Genomic DNA, 22827 nt, shown 5'->3' on the forward strand with positions numbered 1-22827 from the left:
AGTAGGTGGAGCTCGATGCTAAATAAGATGTATCGCTGGTGGCATGAAGACAGCACCGAAATATTCGACGTTATATCCTGGGTAGTAGGAGTCCGTCCTTCTGTGTGGCAAACATATGGCCACCTAATGATGAATAATAACAATAAATGCAATGTTTCCACCCTTATTTGCTGGAGATAAAAAGAGAGCGCCTCCTGAATGCAAGTATATTTCCATAGAGAAGTTTTTCTTTTGCATATCTTGTGTTATCAATGTTCAAGGAGGCTCGTGCGTTTGTACACATTTTGACAGCGCCTTCAATTCCTTTCATAAACAGGCAAACAGATGCCACAAATTCATAATGTCATCTATTCGTTAAAACATTTTTTTCAACAAAATATTTCGTGTATTTTAAATATTGATTGAAATGATGTGACTACAGACTATGATAAACACATACCTGTCTGATGTACAACTACATACATATTGAGCATCTGCAAACAAATACCGTAAAATATTTGAATTTTGTTTCACTTTTGGTCAAAGGTGCGAAGGTAACGTTTATTCTCGTTTATTCTCGTGGTATGTGTGAGATGAGCATTTTTTTTAATCATTGTCCAACCACAACTGTGCAGGCATCTTCCTTTCCCAGACTCCACCACGAGCGCAAGGTCACGCACGCGCTGGCACGCACTCACGAGCGCACTGCTGTCTCCATGACACTCCCCCATTGTTGTCGTTGTAACTGATTTTGGCGCCAGTTTTTTAGCGCATTGGAAAGGCCTTCATTAACACTGGGACCCGGTCCAAAATGATTCCAGAAAACTCAACACATGGCTGCCCTTGTTCTCGCGATAAATGACAGCTTTGGTTGCAAAACAACACCAACAACAACAGCTAAACACAACAAGATGTAAAAAAAAAAATGCACAAGAGCCGTGCGAATGTCACTGGAGAAAAAGTCAGAGATCCGTAGCTCGGAATGGCGTGGGGGATGGGGGAGCAGCCAACGGTTATTCTTCCTCGCTGCCTCGAAAGGGCAGTCCCTTTGGAGAGCAAGCTGAAGGATACAGGGAGAGACGGGAAGAAACTGCTTCAACCTGTACCTCCAATCCTCTGTTTGAGAAAGGTACCGACATACGAGCGAAGAGAGCCTCAGAGTTTAATAATTTACACCCAAGATAAAGCGCCGAAGTAAGTGACTCGAAACTAGATGCCAACGCTGCTTAAAAATTCATTGCATAACAAATACTATCCCCCTGAACACCAGACAAGCATTTGTGCCAAAGCCGGATAAGAAGAACTCGAGCCCCTACTGAAAATGGCTTCGTTTTGAAAATGCTCGGGGATCTTGTGACAAGTACGCAGGTGCAGGCAAAAATACCCGGCAGAGCTAAGAAGCCATCAAAACATAAAATGTGCAGGGGGAATTGGGAGGGAGGCTGCACCTGTGTACTTGGCACCAAGTGCCACTGTCTTCTCTAAGACATGATTTCCAGTAAAAGCTAAAGTTTTTTTATTCAAATTAGATATCGTTTTCTTTCAGAATTCAGCGATAATATTAACAAATAATAAAAAAAATACATTCCAAAACAAGTCTACTGAATTAGTCCACTGACTATTGATGAGTCGGCTCGATAATCTGCTTCCTAAATTAATGTATCAAATAAACGGTTTGTTGTTTCAATGATGTGTTAAGAATGCTTATCGCACTTGCATGTACCACAATGGCCCCAGCAATCATGTCCAACTTGCAAAATTGCTGAACTACATGGGGGCATATCAGCGAGGCGATAGAATTATCGCCACTTTTGCGGCCGAAAACCGGCGATAATTTTATCGCCTCATTAGTAAAGTCACGCTAACGCGTGAAACCTTGCATTAGCGCACTAATTCCTAACGCCCAGCTTTGCATCTCTAATGAGATGCAAAGTGGGCATTCCTGACCTGACATGACAGGAGAAATGTCACTAAGCGACATTTCTCCTATCATCAAGCCCCGCGCTATGAAGCATAGCGGCAAGAAAAGTAGCGATAACCCCTGTTATCGCTACTTTCCTTATGCCTGCTTCAGGACTGATTTAGCCATGATATCCTATGGAAGGTGGATATCATGGCTAAGTTTGTGGGGCCCTATCAACAAGCTAACGCCACATTGCGTGAGATTATCGCTGGGTTTCCAGCGATAATCTCACGTTAGGCAGTTAGCGCAAGGATTTTTATCGCTTTTGAGATAAGCGTTGCTAATAGCACGCTATCGCAGCGATAAAAATCCACGCTAGCCGGCGATAATTATCCTAGCGCTAAGTGCGCTTAGCGATAATTATCGCCGGTTGTTGCTGATATGCCCCATGGGTGTAAAAGGACTACTTGCCACCTTGGAAAAAATAAAATAACGGTCACTTGATTACATTTTGCTGTTCTACAACAGTCAAGAGAGCTGGTAGGTGAAAAATAATTCCATTAATAATGTCTGTCTGACTGTTTGCTCTAATAATAATTTGAAAGATTTAAACAGCTGTCAAATAGTTTTAACTGTTTTTTATGTGTTTGCAGTTTTAGGTTTTTACTTCATGCCGGAAAAATACCGGATTTCACTGCTTTTCCCAATATTTTGACCTGCCTAGACTTAAAAGCACAGGCCAGTGGACGCGTGAGATAGGGGGGAGTACGCAGGAGGAGGAGGACGCAGGGGAAGTGGCTATGAACATTTTTAATTAAAAATTGAAAACTTTCCTTTTTGCTGCTTCCTCACCTGTCTCTCCTCTGTAGTCCTCCCTCGCTCAGCCACTGGAAGCACACACAGGCTCCCAGTCAGCCAATCACAACGCTGCCTTAGCAGCATTATGATTGGTCTGAGCGCCGTTTTTCGGCGCTCAGACACTGACTGAAGGCCTGGGCATGTTCTCAACGTAGGCTGTAATGCAGCCTGCATGGACAACATGCCAAGTGCGCAAGACTGTTTTGTGGGGCCCGAGAGGGCCGTCCGAGCAGTCATTGAGCCCTTTAGGAGGGTGCTACCACTCTTCCCCTGGCCCCTCACGAAAAGCTGTGGGCAGAAGTAGGAGAAAATAAAATGATAATAACAAGTTATTATCATTTTGTTTCCTCTATCTTTCACTGCAAAAAAGAAGTGGGACAACTCTCCTTCGCCTTAGCGGAGGAGCCGCCACTGCACATATGTGTGACATTTCCTTGTTTGTAGTACTCTTATGTGTGACATTTTAATGCTTTATGAGTGACAGACACTATGAGTGAATTTTATTGCAAGCAGAATAAAAAGAAAAATAGTGAAATGCAGGAAGTGCCATTCTTGTTTTATTGTTTCATCTCTGTACTCGACCATCAAAGTTTACACTGTGAATTGTAAATCTAAAAGTACCAGACTTAAAGGGAGTAAATTGAATAGATGGACTTCTCACACCTAATGTAAGATTACCGCAGATTACAGAAGTTGTCCCATGTCAGGTGCCAACCTACTCTCCTCTTTGTGGCTTTATTCATAATATCCAATGATCTAATTAAACTAACACACCTGATAACCATTTTATTTGTTTGACATGCCAGGACTACAAATGGCACCTAGAATGACAGAGTGAAGGTGCGACCCTAATCGCAGCTTGCAAGTTTTCAAAATATTTTAGAAGTAATAATTTCCCAAATTTGTGATATTCCAGGTGGCAACACACAATATAATTCTGTGAATGACGCTTCCTCCCCTCTTCTACAAGTTTAAAGCAGACAGTAAAAAGCCAAGCTTTGGAGCAGGAGCTTAGAATACGTGCTTCGGACTCCTTCCTCCAGGCAGCACTGTATCTTAAGTGCCACACATGCCCACATACGTTGATACCTGTCTTTCCTTGGTTAAAAAAAAAACGCAACAAAAGGGGTTTTACATTTGTGTAGTGAAATACATTGGTTGTAGATACATATTTTTAGGACATTGTTAAATAGGCTCTGCTGCCACACCTGAACGGTGCAAATGGCATCATACTTGAATATCTTTCCAGTGGCGTAATGGGTACCCCTGCAGCTCCTGCGGTGCGGGGGTAGGGGCGCAGTCTTCTGTATATGAAGCTCCACCCTCAGCTTGTCTGTGCGGTGCTGTGTGTCTCCTTAACGCAGCTGCAGTGTGCAGCATACTCAGAGCTGACTCATGCTGACCCAGAAGTGAAGAGAAACAAAGTAACAATTTATTTGTTTCTCTCCAATCCCAGCATGGTAAGCACCTTACAAGAGTGTGTGAGGCCCTCAGAGAGAGAGCTTCCTGCACAGGGCACTGCTCCTCTGAGAGGAGAAGAGGGAGCACAGAACAAACTGGGACAGAGGTAAGTAAATGACCTTTCTCAGAGAAAAAATACCAGCCCGCTGTTCACTTTTTAATATTTTGCAAAAGCCCCAACATAATTCTTAAGTAGAACTGTATTTAAAGGGGCCTGTATTCATTTTATTGTGGCCTTTCTGTGTTTGTTTACTTAAATTATCACTTTGGTTATTAAGGAAGCTCTAGAGAACACTTCAAAGTGATTTCTTCTTGCATTAACTATTTAAAGTATGTTCTGATAAGGGGAATAAAATACGACTTTAGGTGATTTTTGTAAATTTTGTATCGCAGGGACAATAAAATACCAGTTATATCAGTATCTATCTATCTATCTATCTATCTATCTATCTATCTATCTATCTATCTATCTATCTATCTATCTATCTATCTATCTATCTATCTATCTATCTATCTATCTATCTATCTATCTATCTATCTATCTATCTATCTATCTATCTATCTATCTATCTATCTATCTATCTATCTATCTATCTATCTATCTATCTATCTATCCCCACACAAGCTCATGTTTGTTTAGAATGTATAAATCTGACTTTGTATGTATATAGCTATACATGTATATTTTGATATCAATACATACATACAAAGTCAGATTTAATCATTTTAACCAGATACTGCTTTGCAATGCAAAGTAGTAGGACACATGGTGGTAAGTAGTGGCAGTGTGTGGTAAGGTGCAGTGTTTGGTTTTTCTGTATCATCTCCTGGTATGTTCAGCAACTGTGGCGATGGGGGCGCAAGGGAGAGCAGGAAAAGTAGCCCTGGGGCACATATCCATGTTATATGCATTTGTATAGCACACATTCCTTCATTAGGGTATCCAGGTGTGTGGGGCTAATCTCAGGACAAGGATCCAGATCTTTAACTTCTTGCATAATTCAAGAAGGGAGAAGCAGGCTCTAGTGTAAAGTGGGAGGACGTGGTGTGCTTTAGGAGCGATGTATGAGAAGGCTCAACCTATGGTTCTACTTCTGTGGATGCCTGGGACATGTGCTAGTAAGTAGAGGTAGGTTGAATTTGCGGAGTTTGATTCTGCAGAATTGTGCAAAAATACATTACAATTCCACCAGATTCCACAGAATTACATGATGGGGTGGAGTGGGCATCTGGCATTATTTTCTTAGTCCAAAAATGGATGCGAGGATGCATTTTGCCTAAGAAAATAGCATGGCAAAATACCTCTTGGTGTCCTTGTATACTCTGAAGTGCTAAAAGTTTTAAATCACTGCAGAGTATGTAAGGGCACCAAGTGGTATGCAGTGGTTTCGAAACTTGAATAAAAACACATAAAAAAAAAATAGAAAGACAGGAGAAAGTAAAGCATGGAAAACAAGCATTGGCATAGCCAATAGGTCTCGCTTTTGGGACCTTATAAGTATTTAGTTATGCAGCACAATATCCTTGGTGCAACAACAACTGTTGCATGGCTAAACACTGATAAGGTCCCAAAACGAGACCTATTGGCTATGCCAATGCTTGTTTAAACGTTTTGACGGCAACGTCTCCGGGGACCTAAAAGGGCCAGGCTCACCAAGCCCAAAAAACAGATATAAGAATTCTAAAAATGCTGATGGTTACGGGCCAGCAAAGGAACTAGATTGTAGAAGCAGAAACAAAAGAAGGATTAGAGAGAGCTAAGAAGGTACACAGGGTTGAGTGAGGAAAAGAATAGTATGTGATGTAATTTGCATTTGTATAGCGCTGCCCACCATTGTTATAGCATCTCAGCACTTTAACCGTTTGGACACTCTTAAGGATCTGGAAGTCCATCACTTGAGCTGCAAGAACCATTGTGTGATAGTGTGTGAGGTTTTGTTGGCGTTTGGTTACACCTAGCTCCGGGATGTAGTTGAAGGAGAACAGTGTACAGAATAGGGGCGTTGGGGCAGAATGAAGAGGCAGGACAAAATGGACGGGGTGAAAGTGAAGAGAGGGCAAAGAAGGGAGAATGGATTGAGATGCAGATAGAGAACAGAATAAGGAGGGTGAAAAGAAGGAGAGAAGTAATCCGAATAGGTAGCGGGGAAGAATAAGAGAAAAAGATAGGTTGGGTGGAGGAGATTCAATAGAAAACCCGGGAGAACAAAAGGGCAGAGTTAGGGGAGAAGGCAACAATGAAACAGAAGAGAAGAGGAAGCGTAACCGAATGGGAGAAGAAATCTGAATAGAGAGCTAAGGCAGAAATCGAATTGGGGTCAGAAAGAAATGGCAGCAATTAAAGAGAGACAGAATACATGGCGAGTGGTGGAAACAGAATGGAGAACTGGGGAGACATCAGGCCTCGAGGCCAAAGAAGACAAAAGGAGAGATGGCAGAAATACGAATTGGGGCAGAATGGAGAGCAAAGGCAGAATGAGAAGGGGAAGAAAGGCTGGGTGGAGGGGTCAGATTGGAAAGAATGGGGGGAGAAAGGCAGGAGGAAGAGAAGGGAGACAGACAGGAGAAAGATTGGAGAGACTGCAACAACAACGTAGAAAATAGGGACAGCTGGCAGTATACGAGTTGAGGTTAGAATGGAGGAAGGGGATAATGCAGTGGAAAGGGAGAGACTGCGGGGCAAAGACAGAGAGGGAGGAGTAAAGACAGAGAGGGGAGAGAAAAGACAGAGGAGAGGGAAGAGCGAGAAAGGGAGAAAAGGGCCAGAGAAGACAAAGAGACAGACGGGTGAGGTGGCAGAATACGAGCTAGGGTCAGAGTAGAGTCAAATGGCCGGATGAGAGGGAGAGAATTCAAGTTGGATGGAGGGAACAGAATGGGTAAAGGACAGCAAGGAAGTAAAGCAGTGATTTAAATGAGCAGGCACTGTCCGGTACTCAGTACCCGCACTTCTTTAATTTGAAAGAAGTGCAGGTCCTGCATTTCTCAGCACTGCTGCAATACATTTGACGGGAAAGTACCAGCCCTTCTCTGGAGCAAACAGGTATTTTAAATCACAGGTATTTTAAATCGAGAGTACCTGCACGTCTTAATTTCCATTTTAAGCACTGGAGTAAAGGCAGGCTGGAATGAAGTGGCAGGCAGATAAATAAGGGAGCGGCTGCACATACTATGGTGAATGCTTGGTACACTGCGAGATTCTGAAGCATCACAAAATAGCAAGAGCATGATCATCTAGGAAAAGGTGCAGGGGAAGGACATGAGCGGTGATGCCAAGAGCAACAGAGCAGACAACTGCACGCCGAGCTGTGACCCGCAGCAACCCGGGCAGGGAGTGACTATTAGCAATAGACTGCTGTAAAGAGAAAGCAAATTTGTGTGCGTGCTTGGCAGGGGCGGGGGAGCGCATTCCAGGCGGGGGAGCGGACCCTTTGAAGTACGATGCCAAACGGATTGCATGGCGGCACGATGCACGGGATTGTGCGCGTGCTCGCCATGCAATGCACTTTTGGGAGCCCCTCACTAGAGTCTCGCATAGCGATTGCTATGCAATAGCTAGGTGAGACCTAATGATAGACGAGGGAAAAAGGAAGCAGTGGTGGTAAAGACAAGGAAAACAGCAACAACGTATAAAGGAGCTATATGCAGAAGGAACAAGCATTGGCATAGCCAATAGGTCTCGCTTTTGGGACCTTCTAAGTATTTAGTTATGCAGCACAATATCCTTGGTGCAACCACATCAACTGTTGTGTGGCTAAACACTTGTAAGGTCCCAAAGGCGAGCTCTATTGGCTATGCCAATGCCTGGTGTGGTTGTGTGTGTGTGTGGTTGTGTGTTTGTGTGTGTGTGTGGTTGTGTGTGGGGTTGTGTATGTGTGTGGTTGTGGGTGCGGTTGTGGGTGTGTGTGTGGTTGTGTGTGGTTATGTGTGTGTAGGTATGTGTGTGTGGTTGTGTGGATGTGTGTGTGTGGTTGTGTGGGTGGTTGTGTGTGTGTGGTTCTGTGTGTGGTTGTGTGTGTGGTTATGTGTGTGTGGTTGTGTGTGTGGGGTTGTGTGTGGGTAGTTGTGTTTGGGTAGTTGTGTGTGTGGTTGTGTGTGTGTGTGGTTGTGTGTGTGGTTGTGTGTGTGGTTGTGTGTGTGGTTGTGTGTGTGTGGTTGTGTGTGTGGTTGTGTGTGTGGTTGTGTGTGTGGTTGTGGTTGTGTGTGTGTGGTTGTGTGTGTGTGGTTGTGGGTGTGGTTGTTTGTATGTGTGTGGATGTGTGGTGAGGATGTGTGGTTGTGTGTGTGGTTGTGTGTGTGTGGTTGTGTGTTTAGTTGTATGTGTGGTTGTGTATGTGTGTGTGGCTGCTGGTGTGTGTGGTTGTGTGGGTGGTTGTGTGTGGTGTGTGTGGTTGTGTGTGTGGTTTTGTGGTTGGTTGTGTGGGTGGTTGTGTGTGTGTGGTTGTGTGTGTGTGGTTGTGTGTGTGGTTGTGTGTGGTTGTGTGTGTGGTTGTGTGTGTGTGGTTGTGTGTGGTTGTGTGTGTGGTTGTGTGTGGGGTTGTGTGTGTGGTTGTGCATGTGTGGTTGTGTGTGGGTGTGTGGGTGTGTGGTTGTGTGTGGGTGTGTGGTTGTGTGTGGTTGTGTGTGTGGTTGCATGTGTGGTGTGTGTGTGATTGTGTGTGTGTGGTTGTGTGTGTGGTTGTGTGTGTGTGGTTGTGTGTGTGGTTGTGTGTGTTTGTGTGTGTGTGGTTGCGGCAGTGTGTGTGTGGTTGTTTGTGTGGTTGTGTGTGTGGTTGTGTGTGTGGCAGACGTTTGAAAGCCACCCTTGGCAGTGAACCGGCAGAGAGTGATAGATGTAATGTTTGCTTTCCTCTCACTATGTCCAGACTGTGCCCTGTCACATGAGAAAGGCTCCTGGAGAGCGACCTCCATCGAGAGAAGCGCTCTCGCCTCAATCCGCGGGACGATATTACCAGAAGTAAAAGCATGCAGCTTCAAAAACAGGAACAGGCCTGGGACCCAGCGTGCGCTACCAGGAAAGTCTAACAGAAGCAAACAATCCAAGCAGACACATTGGATCTGTCAAAATCTCCAATAGCCCAAGGCAAGAAGCAGAACAGGAAACGAAGAGATAGGATGAAAATGAGAGGGCGCTGTGGGAATGTTTCTTTCCTAACCGCCTTCCAACATACACTTATTTCATCATGAGAGCGACGGTGTGGGCACGTCAAGAGTGCATTTATTGCCCGGGTAGCAAGGGCATAAGGTCCACAAAGGCAAAAGGGGCTGCATGCCATTTTATACATCTTAGACAGGCAACAGCATATTACATGCTGTGCCTCTTAAAGCAAAGGCCCAAGCTTGTAAAATATAAACTACAAGTCCCAGGATGCAAAGTGCTGTTCACTAAATAGTCATAGCTGGATGAAAGCGGTACACATGACAAGCAGCCACTTGAGCAGCTGTGCATCTACATCAAGTACCCACGTTAAGTCCCCCAATCTTGATATGAGAGTTGCCAAAAACCTAACCCATTGTGGCAATCTCGACAATGGAACGTGTACATGCCACCAGAAAAGAATGAGACATTTTAACTGCAGGTAATACAAAAAAAAACGACACCCGGGATACCATGTTCCACGTAAGTCTTCATTTAACACCTGAATGAATTTTGGGAGTTGTAGTGACTAACCACCCCTATGAGTACGAATTGAGCTATATAATTTAGATTTTCCACAACAAATAAGTAAGCGAAAACCGCGTCACCACGAGAGTAGCGAGCAGCAGCTGTGTGGGAAGAGAGTGCGGTGTATTGTATTAGCTTAGCATTTAGGTAGCGCTTTCTGCCCTTGATGAGACGCAGGAGCGCTCTGCCGACATACAGCGTGAAGAAGAAAAGCCATAAGTGATCTTGATGAAATGGAGCTGGAACCGGTGAAAATACTCGAATGAGAGAACAGCTCTAAAACTTCGAAAGGCTCGTTGAAATAAACTGTAGGCCACCCCTACCCAAAATGAACCAGAAGGGACTTTTAAAATGGACATATGTTTGAAATCAAGCACAATCGAGTGGTCTCGTCAGTGAAAAGCCAGCGTCTGTATAACTGTCTAAACAAAAAAGGAAGAAAAAAGTAGCGTGTATCTTCCCGTGGGCTCGAGCTCCCCATGCGCTGCTGTACGTCAGTCTCGCGCCCAGATTGAAGTGTCACTTTAATCTCGCTAAACGCGGGTTTGAAGCGGCAAGGGGCGGGGGAGCGCATTCCAGGTGGGGCAGTGGACCCTTTGAAGTAGGTGCACGCGCCAGTGGGCTGAAGCGCTTCCCAAAAGTGGATTGCATGGCGGCACGATGCACGTGATTGTGCGCGTGCTCGCCATGCAATCCACTTTTGCGAGCACTTTTGGGAGCCCCTTACTAGAGTCTCGCCTAGCGATTGCTACGCAATAGCTAGGCGAGACCTAAAAAGGTTATAAGGTGCTATAAAGACGATGACAGCTGGAAGGGTGAGAGAGAAGAGTGGGTGGGGATAAAAAGGAGGAAAGGAATGGAGAGGGTGGGAAAGTAGACAAAGGCGATGTGCATGAGGTAGCATAAAGGAAGAGCAGAGACAGCAAGAGAGATGAGGCATAATGGAAAGATAGAAACTGGATTAGAGAGAAAAAGTAGAAGATATGAATGACAGAAAGGATGGGAGAAGAATGTAGAAAACTGAATGACCAGAATTAATGGAAAGGATAGAGATGGAAAGTGAAAGGTGGGGAAGCGATAGGGAACAGAAAGTGCAATGGAGAGTAGAAATGTTATTGCACTGAGAGAAATCCATAAATAGGAAGGGCAAAGAGAAGAATACAAACATGAGATGGGAAAGGTCAGAAAAAGAAAAGAAAATATATTGAAATTAGAGATTTGAAAAATGAGAAGGGACTGGAGAGGAAAAGAAAGAAATATCTCAACATGTTCTATTAATTTTTTGCAAGAACACATTAGCAATTCTGTTACAGGTTTTGCATCGCATATTTTTTAAGCAATGTAACTTCAGGTGTCTGTCCCCTATCTCTTCTTTCACTCCTTGCTTTCCTGCTCCTTTCTGATTTTCTTTCTCTTCTTCATTGTTATGATATGTAGGGCCTACAAAGAAAAGAAAAAAATATGAAGGACAAATTAAGGAAGGAAGAGGATGGGATGTGAGAGGTAGAAATAAGATATGGAGAAAGGGAGAGGGGAGATTTGAACAAGTTTAGGCAGAAATGGAGAGGAAAAATGGAAAGAAATGGAGCAAAGCTTTGAAGGTGAGTTAGGAAGGTAAAAAAGGCAGAAATAACAAAAGGATGAGTTAGAGGTATGATGGGAAGGAGAGACAGTGGAAGTTTTTGAAGGAGTAGAGACAGTAAAACGAAGGAAGGAAATGAAGAGTGCAGATAGGATCTGAGAGACCTGCAACCACAGAGGTGCATTGGGTGCACTAGTGCTCAGAGGAACGAGGGGCACACTACCCAAAATATGGCTGCCTTTAGTACAGAGTTTAGCTGCAGGTGGACTGATCTTTATGGAAATCCAGAGGTTTTTCTCAATGTACTGGTATCTCTGAATTGCTGGTAGGGTTGGAGCAGAGTCAGTCAAGTCTAGTAGACCCATCCCGCATATAACGTAGTCTACTCCAGCCGTACCAGCATTTTAGAGACACTAACTCAACCAGTGTCTACAAAACGTACTGTAGAATCACCGGTAGCACTACAAGACAGTGCAAAATAAAAGTGCAAAACAACATTCACACCTCCAAACTTCGAGATATGCATACCTCTCCATCGACTCACTTGGTATTTTACACATTTGTTCTTCAGTAACTTTAGGAAAGTGACCACAAGACCTGCTCACACTCTCCATTGCTACCCGAGGTCTGCGGACAGCTGATAATGCTACTCCACTCTATGCCACTCCACTCTACTCTATGACAGGCCACTCCACTCCAGTCCACTCTATGCAATTCTACTCTATGGCACACTATGAAACACCGCCCTACTCTACACACCTCTTATCTACGCCCCTCCACTCTATGCCACACTGCTCGCTGCACCTTCACTTTATGCTACTCCACTCTATGACACTTTACTCCATTCTGTGCTATGCCACGCCACTCTACTCCACTCCACTCTTCAACATTCAATGCCACTCCACTCTGTAAACTCTGCAGCCCCTCCTTTCTATGAGACTCTGCTCCACTCTATTCCACTCCACCCTACAACTCTGTATGCCACTCTACGACACTCTACAACACTCTAAGCAACTCCCTTTATGACACTCCATGAAACTTTACTGCACTCTACTCTGACACACTACTCCACTCGACGCAACCACACCACTATATGCCACTCCACTCTATGCCACTCCACTCTACAACACTGTATTCCACTCCACTCTACAACACTCTGCTCCGCTCCACGGCACTTAACTCTATGACACTCCACTCTACGCCACTCTACTCAATTCCCTTACACCACTCCATGCCACTTTACTCCACTCTATTCCACTCCACTCTACTCTACGACACTGTACTCCACTCTACACCACTCCACTCTATGACGCTCTAGGCCACTTCACGACATTCCACTCCACTCTGTGCCCATTCACTCTATGTCCCTCCACTGGCTCCACAACACTCTATGCCACTCCATTCTACTCTATGACCCTCTACGCCACTATACAACACTCCACCCTAAGACATTCTATGCCCATTCCATGACACTCTACTTCACTCTATGCCACTCTACAACACTCCACGACACTCTACACCCCTCCACAACACTCCACTCTACTCTACTCTGTTCCATGCCACTCTATGCCACTCCATTCTGACACTCTATGATAATCTACAACACTCCATGCCATGGAACTCTATTTCACTGTAACCAACTCCCTCTATACCACTCCACACCACTTCACTCCACTTTACACCACTCCACTCTATGCCACTCCACTCTATGACACACTTTGTCACTCACTTCTCCGACACACTACTCCACTCTACAACACTCGACTCTATGACACTCTACTCCCCTCTATACCCCTATACACTTGGCCCTTCAATTCTGCTCCACTTTGCTCTACTCCCTCCATGGCAGTCTAAGCCATTCCACTCAACACCACTCTACGCCACTCCACACCACTCAACTCCACTCTATGACAAGCTACAATATTCTACACAACTTCACTGTACGGCACTGTACTCCATTCTACACCCCTCTACTCTATGCCCTTTCACTCTACTCTATTACACTCTACTCCCTCCATGACACTATGCCATTCCACCATACACCACTCTACGCCACTCCACTCTACACCACTCCATGACACTCTACGCCACACTACAACACTTTGTGCAACTCCATGACACTTCACTTCATCCACTCCATTCCATTATCCTCTATGGCACTAACTTTTAGTCATGCTGAACAACAGCCACGCTGGTGTAAACATGGCTAAACACATTGGCAAAGCCATAGCTCTTGCATAAGCAAGAGTGATTGGCTTTGCCAATGCTTGTTTCTATTTGCTGCTAAATGTATCAAAGAAACTACTGCTTATGTCATGTGGATGCAGGCCGCAAAGGTGAAGTACTTCTACAGAGTGGTTGGCGACTGAGAAGGTATGGGCATAATTGAGGGTGTCTCCTCTCCATTTCTTGCAGGCCCCCCCCCCAAAAAGGTTTTGTTACGCTACTGCAGGTTTCCTGCTCAGCACCAGTGACACCGGACCCAGGATGCTTGTTTTCAGTCCAGGGAGGACCTGGCTTGGCAGTTCAGGCTGGACTGTTCCCATGAGACACAGGGTCAAGACTGATTTGCATATGGCTGAGGCTAAACTGGGGTGGCATGGTGAGCAAAAGATCGATGGATTTAGCCCAGATCTATTGACTGGGGGTGAATGTTTGATTTGCTCTGCATTCCATTCACATCATCTGTGTGTCTTTTGCTTTCTAGCCATAAGTGCACCGGGTATGCCTATATGTGGGCCCTGGTCTCACTGTGTCACTGGATTCAAGCTAGTCTGGCTGATGAGGGGTGATGCCCCGAAACTCGTCCCAGGATGCTTGTTTCCGGTCCCGGGAGGACCTGGCCTGGCAGTTCGGGCTGGACGGTTCCCATGAGGCACAGGGTGAAGACTGATTTGCATATGGCTGGGTCTAACCTGGGGTGGCATGGTGAGCAAAAGAACAATGGATTGATCCCAGATCTATTCACTGGGGTGAATGTTTGATTTGCTATACATTCTGTCTATCCTCTGTGTCTTTTGCAGCACCAGTGATAAGCAGAATCAGCTCATCGGCATGCTAATTGACAGGCATCAGGGTACACCTGGGATTACCTAAAATGTGTGTGAACTATACACCAGAGGGCTTATTTATGAGAGGCTTGCGGAACCGGAGCGTACTTTTTTTGATGCTCCAGTGGCACAAGCCTCTCAATCATATCTATGAGGCAACACAAAGCCACGCTCTGTGGCATTGCATGGCCCGCAACAAGTGGGTCATATTCAGTCATTGCATGGCCTCATAAATATGGTGTAAGGGTTGTTAGCCAAGAACTATGGGCAAAGGTAACCCGCCAAAATCACTAGCAAATTAAATCCTGAATTATGCCCAGCCGGTCACACACAGCCCGGATGATCGAGGTAATGGCAATGCATCGGAGAAAGAGGCAGCTGAAGTGGTGGGAGAAGATACTCCGACCCTCATGGATGTGATCCGAGCTGTGCAGGCGACTAGAGATGATATGATCAGGAAAATAGACGCTGTGGCTATTGATGTCAACTTGTTGAGATGCGACCTACGTAAGGTCTCGGATCGGGTGTCGATCACTGAAAAGGATTCAGAGACTCTGAAGAGTGAGGTTAAGAGTCTTAGCGCCACGGTGGTGGACCTGCAGCGGAAGGTACTTAAGCTCGAGGATCGGGCTGAAGATTCTGAAGGGCGGTCGAGAAGAGAGAACCTTCGGTTCGTAGGTTTTCCAGAAAGGGCGGAGGGGGAAGCCATGGATCTCTTCTTGGAGAACTGGATTACCACCGAAATGGCACCCAAACAGTTGTCAAAATTCTTTAGTGTGGAGAGGGCGCATAGAGCGTTGGTGCCCCCCCCCCCCCCGACCTGGGGCCCCTCCTCGGACCATAATCGCTAAATAGTTCAATTTTAGAGATAGATACCTCCTGCTCCAGCTCTCCCATAGCGGTTGACGTTTCGTCTTTGAGGGACATTCCATTTCGATATACCCCGACTACACGCAGAGAGTCCAAGAACAGAGGAAGACCTTTATATCCGTCAAGCGTCGTCTCCAAGACTTAAATATGATATACAGTCTCATGTTCCCAGCAAAACTCAGGGTGGTGAGTGAGGGCCGGGTCTTGTTCTTTTTTTCTGCGGAGGAGGCGAGAGACTGGCTGGACACTAAAGCTCCGGAAGGTCGAAGACTGGTCTCCGCGTCTAGTACGGCGGACTCACTCGCCACCAGATCGCCTGTACGGAATAAATGGCAACCTCCGAGACACACATCTGAGCGGCGCACAATGAGTTTGGGTCGGATCATGGTGCAGTGCGATGGCACCTTACAGGTTTCGGACACAGAGCTTGTTTTGGATTCTGCGAAGGGTACACCAGAACTCATCCCTGACACAGGAGGCTCCGGCAGTGCAAAGGACTAATGCCAAAAAGCTGTAAAGTATCTTTCGTATTGTTAAGTTTAAATGGTGGGAACCAACACTAAGGGGTAACCTATGAGGGAAATCGGTGGGTGGGGGGGATGTTGATTGGGGCTACAATTGCGAATAAAAGTGGAATGTTTTGGGGTTGTGGGTGTAGGATGTCAGTGTGAATTTCCAGTCACCTTCCTCGGAATGGGCTCCATGCCTCGGGTTTGATCACTGTTGCGATTGACGTTATGATTATTTGGTGGAAAAGTGGCCCGCTTTGGGCTGCCGGCAGTAATGTAGCGCCCCCTATAGAGACTCAGTTCACCAGGGAGGCTTGAGAGCGATCTCGCGCCCCGGGGTAGCCGACTCTCTTGTACAGCAATTTCTAGTTGTAATGGGTAAGGGGGAGGGGGAGGGGGAGGTGTTGGGCGGTTTGTGGGACGGCTTATATAGCAATATGTATGTTCATTCACATGACTGCCCGGGGGGGTGGGGGGACGTGACATGCAGGTTTTGTTTTGTATATGTTTGGTTTGTTGTTGGGGATTTTTCAGGGTCACCAAGGGATGCACCGTATTGCACCAGTGTTGGTTATGTAGGGCCAAGAGCCCGAGACAGGAGGGGTCAGGCATGTACCTTTCACATCGCTCTACCATGACAGTACAAACACTGAAGTTCCGCGGGTTGGGTAACATTGCTAAGCGCCGCAGAATACATGCCTTCTTAAAAGGGTATGGTGTTGCAGTAGCCGGCCTCCAGGAGGCACATATATGGGGGTACTCCATTAAAAGCCTACGTAAGCGTTGGAGGGGGCAAATATATGGCACGTCCTATTTGGGCTTCGCCCAAGAGGCGCGGATCGGCCAGGAACTCAGAAAGAACTCTTGTAAATGTTCAAATAGATATATAGTGATGGCATCCAGGGTTTCTGAAAAACATAGTTTTGACCAAGGTTCAATCAAGTAGGAGGGAGGAAGGGGCCCTGTTCAAAGCGCCGACGCGCGTTTCGGTGAAACAACTCCTAATTGGGAGTACCACCTTCTTCAGGACGCAACAGACAGCATGAATGAAAAAGGGACCTGTCATAAAATAAGAAAAAATAGATATGTATATACGTGTATATATAAATATATAGAAAATACATATTATATATGTTTTGTCCATACAGAGTGTCACAAAATTAGCCAATTAGGATTAATACTATCAATTTTTTTATATATACAAGCACTAGAAGCCAAAATTGGGACTGAGGAGAAAAGGGGATAAACAAAGAAAAATGAAACCTCAACAGCATACTAGGAAAAAATTGCCAAATGACAGTATCACCCTCTCCAAAAGCAACAAGATGTTGAAAGAGCGCTTACCTGTATACAAACAGAAAGGCTGTTCGGGGCATGCACTTCCAAAATGAAGCTCCACAGAGAGCAAGAAAATGGCTCTAATTGGAATCAAGGGATGGAGGATCTATATGAATACAGATCAACAAAAGAAAAAATATAAAAAATATAAAGAACAACGGAAACATTTATAAGTCATATAGGGATGGGAACTAACAACTGAAGGCATAAAGAAAAAACACATGTCCAATTTAACGCTGCTGAGGAAAAGCCCTACAGCTACATAGAGAATAGAAAATTACCTAAATATCGCGAAGAGTCAAATCATCAGAGCTATTCACAGGGGTTCAGACTTTTTGGGAAAACCGCTTCAGCGGGTTTGACTCTAGCGCGGAAAGAAAGAAAAGAAAAAGCTGTAACAAAGTATCCAAACAAAGCCCCATAGTTCGCGGATTCGGGTCTGAGTGCAACATATGTGGCAGTCAAATGCAAAAAATATATATAAGTGGCTCACCTGATATAAAGGCAGAAAGAAGTATACAGCAAAGATGTCAGCTTAAACGATTTAATTCGGATCAGATAAAAGATAAAGATCACACACGCTAGGGAAAAGAATAACAAAAAAATAAATTTTATGTAAAATAGCGCCAGAATAGCTAAAAAAGGATTTCCTACATGCCCTACGATAACGATAAGCGTGCTATGGAAGGAAGGCTATATTCAGATATTTTAACGACAGCAATGTGCGCCAACATAAGAATAGATAAAAAGGCTGCACGAGGGTATGGAAAATATCGTACCTTGGAGGGTAGACACAGCGCCGAAAAACGGTCAACCGGCATCCTAACGGAAATGGTCATGAAAGATGATCAAAAACGGAAGAGGCCAGGCAGAAATGAGGCTTTTTAAATAGTCCAATCCAGCATCGCCCAAACCCGGGCCAGGGCGTGTCATAAACACGGCACGATCCGAAAAAGGGAAAACAAGCCGTGATCATCTTTCATGACCATTTAGGATGCCGGTAAATTTATTTTTTTGTTATTCTTTTCCCTAGCGTGTGTGATCTTTATCGTTTATCTGATCCGAATTAAATCGTTTAAGCTGACATCTTTGCTGTATACTTCTTTCTGCCTTTATATCAGGTGAGCCACTTATATATATTTTTTGCTATTTTTTGTATTTGACTGCCACATATGTTGAACCCGCGAACTATGGGGCTATGTTTGGATACTTTGTAACAGCTTTTTTAATTTCTTCCTTTCCGCGCTAGAGTCAAACCCACTGAAGCAGTTTTCCCAAAAAGTCTGAACCCCTGTGAATAACTCTGATGATTTGACTCTTCGCGATATTTAGGTAATTTTCTATTCTTTATGTAGCTGTAGGGCTTTTCCTCAGCAGCGTTAAATTGGACATGTGTTTTTCTTTATGCCTTCGGTTGTTAGTTCCCATCCCTATATGACTTATACATTTTTCTGTTGTTCTTTATATTTTTTATATTTTTTCTTTTGTTGATCTGTATTCATATAGATCCTCCATCTCTTGATTCCAATTAGAGCCATTTTCTTGCTCTCTGTGGAGCTTCATTTTGGAAGCGCATGCCACGAACAGCCTTTCTGTTTGTATACAGGTAAGCGCTCTTTCAACATCTTGTTGCTTTTGGAGAGGGTGATACTGTCATTTGGCAATTTTTTCCTAGTATGCTGTTGAGGTTTCATTTTTCTTTGTTTATCCCCTTTTCTCCTCAGTCCCAATTTTGGCTTCTAGTGCTTGTATATATAAAAAAAATTGAAAGTATTAATCCGAATTGGCTAATTTTGTGACACTCTATATGGACAAAATATATATAATATGTCTTTTCTATATATATATACACGTATATATATATATATATATTTTTTTTCTTATTTTATGAAAGGTCCCTTTTTCATTCATGCTGTCTGTTGCGTCCTGAAGAAGGTGGTACTCCCAATTAGGAGTTGTTTCACCGAAACGCGCGTCGGCACTTTGAACAGGGCCTCTTCCTCCCTCCTACTTGATTGAACCTTGGTCAAAACTATGTTTTTCAGAAACCCTGGATGCCATCACTATATATCTATTTTAACATTTAGAAGAGTTCTTTCTGAGTTCCTGGCCGGTGGGGCCCGAATGTATAGCTAGTCTGTACTTTGATGTCAGTGTGGATATGTGAGGTTGTATGAATGTGTTTTGAGTACGAATGAGTGTTTGTATTGATCAGCCTCTTTCTTGGTTGGGAACCTGTCTCTTTCTTTCCTCTTTTTTCATTATATTGGTATATTGTGATTTATTTAGTTCCTTGCTGCATATTAATTCTATTCATTTGATCTGTTTGTCTATTTGGAACTGTTTTTTCTGAATTTACTACATATATAAAAATGTGATCTATATATTTTTATTATGCCGGAAAAAGACTAATAACAATAAATAAAGAAGAAAATTTAACATCATTCCTTTTGATTTTCTCAAAACTCAGAATACGTGTTTATATGTGTGTATATGTGTATTTGCTTTTGATCCAGCCAGAGTGTCTTTAGCTTAAATTTAATTATATGATACATTGTACATGTTTAAGTATAAAGGGTAGAGTATGGATTCTGTGTTCTATTTGATTTTCCCCTGACTCTCTACCTATATTAGTTTACTACGGGTCCCCTTTGTAGAATGGGGGAGGGTACAGGGAGAACTACTTGAAGCATGGTCCCGTCTTGAGAAGTATAAATATACCATGTATAGGCAGAGATTATATGCAGAGGGAGATAGGTCCGAGGCGCTTTTAGCTCGGCTAATCAAATCAGAAACTGCTTCTGATCCAGTATTGCAGCTCAGGGATAGTAACAGGATTCTGTGGCAAACCCGAGAGGCGATTTTGCGAACATTTGCGGCACACTTGGGACAAATGTGCTCCACGGAGGTCCGTCCTGGACCTTTCGCATTTCAGGACTTCTTTTCAGATATTGAGCTTCCCTCACTGGGTGAGTCGTAGACGGAGACTTTGGGGGCACCCCCCACACAGCAAGAACTGTTGTTGCAAATTCACCAGCTGAAAAATGGGAAATGTCCCGGGAGCGATGGTCTCCCGGACAAGTTTTATAAGACTTTTGCTGGTGACTTGGTTGACTATCTTCCAGCAGTATATATGGAGGCCTTCGAGACAGGGACACTTCCCAACACTTTGATGGAGGCCTTGGTCTCCATGATTATTAAACCAGACAGGGACCCCCACTTCCCGGGCTCTTACCGCCCTAGCTCTCTCCTCAATATTGATATGAAGGTTTTGAGTGGAGTGTTGGCGGTCCGGCTCTTACCACATATGACCAAGCTGGTACATCATGACCAGTCTGGATATATCCCAACCCGCAATACCACACATAATTTGCACCGTCTGGCGCATTTATGGCATGCACCTGAACTTGAGGGCTCGGCCTGAGCGCTATGTCTCCTAGATATCCGTCAGGCCTTCGACACGGTTGAATGGGACTATGTGTGGTGGGTTCTAGCTCGGCTGAAACTTGGAGACTCGTATATGAGGTGGGTGAGGCTGCTCTATTCTGGTCCTACCGCCCTGGTTCAACTCCATAACCAGGTGCCCGATAATTTAGTGCTCCAGCGCAGTACGCGGCAGGGTTGTCCCCTGTCGCCGCTCCTTTTTGCGTTAGTGATGGAGCCGCTGGCGGCTGTCCTTCGCCAACGAATGGAGTGCTGGGGGGTCCAGGTGGGTGATACAACTCATGTTGTATGCAGACGACACGATGGTCTACCTCACTCAACCTGAAGTGGGGTCCCGGAGCTTCTTCGGGAAGTTGCCCGATTTGGTCTGCTTTCTGGACTCTGTCTTAACTAGGGGAAATCCAAACTTTTCCCCATGGGTAACCTGAGAGGGGTGAGTCTAGATGATCTGACGGAAGTGGGGATGGGTTGGGTTACTGACTCGGTCCGATACCTCGGGGTCCGGCTGGGGCATACCCATGATGTATACCACAACCTAAATGTGGGGTGGTGCATAGAGGGGATTAAAAATTCCATCAGGATCTGGAGAGATCTCCCGTTGTCACTGATGGGGCGGATTTCATTGATCAAAAGGGTGGTTCTTCCACGTTGTCTGTATGTTTTGCAGAGCTCGCTTTATCGTGTCCCATGGGTGTACTTCACCCAATTGGATCGCTTACTGGTGGACTTGCTGTGGGGATGTAAATGTAAACGAGTGAAGCTCGCTACCCTTCAGAGAACTTGGGAGCAGGGAGGGTTAGAGGTCCCCAGATTCGCATATTATTATATTGCGGCACAATTACAGCATGCCGTACACTGGCTGGATGATGGTGACAATTGGGAGAAACGGCTGTTGAGAGGGACCCATGGAGAGACCCCCCTACCGGAACTCCAGATGTTGGGATCGAAAGTCCCAAGTGCACCTTCTGTATATTATTAGACAGGTGGGTGCAATATGGGAATACACGGTCCGCAACGTGGTGAAAAGAGCCCCGCATGCTCCGGAGGCCCCACTATGGGCAGTTACACCACTTAGGAATGTCGGCCAGCATATGTCCATCACTCGATGGACAATGGGAGGCTGTGATACGTTGGGAGACTTGTACCTGAATCAGCGGTTTCTCACTAGAGAGGAGGCTGAGTCATCATTTAATTTAGGTTGCGGACAATACCTCCAATACGTTAAGATTTCGGCGATAGCACGTGAGGTGTGGCCGACATTTCCAGAGGAACCGCCCATATCTAATACCCTTCGGACTCTGGTCAAGATGGTCAGGGGCCGCCGATTGGTAACTCATATTTATAGGGCGTTGAGGGACGACTTTGTGGTGGCTCCGTTGCCAATACAGAGCAAGTGGGATGAACTCCTTCAGACGCCTCTGACGGAGACTGAGTGGAAAAAGGTGCATATAGTGGTCAAACAAATTAGCTCTAATGTGCGGTTCAAACTACTTCAATATAACATTGTTCACCAAACATACCTGACAATACACTACACAAAATATACTCTGACAGGCCCTCTGAGTGCCCCAGGTGTGGATATGCTGATGCTAGGTTTCTGCATATGATATGGGATTGCCCTATGGTGACCCCCTTTTGGGAGGCGGTATTGGATCATTTGAAACAAGTAACGGGGTGGTCAATTCAACGCTCAAGTAGGCAGGTACTTCTGGGACTTATCTCAAAGCCCAAGGGCAAGAAACTTTCAAGATGATTTTTGCAGCTAGGTTTAGTGTTGGCAAAAAGGCGGGTGGCGATTCATTGGATGAGTGCGCAGCCACCCACACTAAATAATTGGGCCAGGGACATGGTTGAGTGGGCAATGGCGGAGGTAGTTCGTATGAGATGAGTCCGAAGAGACGACAAATTAGAAGATGATGTGAGTGCATGGCAGGGAATGATTCGGGAGGTCCCGCTTCGGGAGGAGGTTGTAGCCTCCCCCTCACGGAACACTGAGGGGACCCTGGGGGTGCAATCTGAGCGCGACGACAGGGTAGGTACATCGCTCGGGTGGCTTAGGGGGCATATGGTGAAATTGAGTCATCGTACTGGTTCCGTACTGATTTTCATGAAATATAGGTGATGGGAGGGGTGTATCTAGTTGACCCTGGGGGGTGGGAAGGGAGGGA

General features: G+C 45.1%; 1 protein-coding gene across 1 annotated transcript in view; it reads left to right on the forward strand.

Moving 5' to 3' along the window:
• The first annotated feature begins 812 nt into the window (after positions 1–812).
• Positions 813–22827, forward strand: part of LOC146831280 (uncharacterized) — a 61217-nt gene continuing 39202 nt past the window's right edge. Inside the window, exons 1-2 of the mRNA XM_085604131.1 lie at positions 813–1173; positions 4197–4307. Coding sequence (XP_085460257.1) covers positions 962–1173; positions 4197–4307 — 323 coding nt within the window. The 5' untranslated portion in view covers positions 813–961. The remainder of the gene's footprint in view (positions 1174–4196; positions 4308–22827) is intronic.

Source organism: Triturus cristatus, chromosome 5_1 (assembly GCF_964204655.1).
Source record: "Triturus cristatus chromosome 5_1, aTriCri1.1, whole genome shotgun sequence".
In the NCBI taxonomy this organism is placed as follows: Eukaryota; Metazoa; Chordata; class Amphibia; order Caudata; family Salamandridae; genus Triturus; species Triturus cristatus.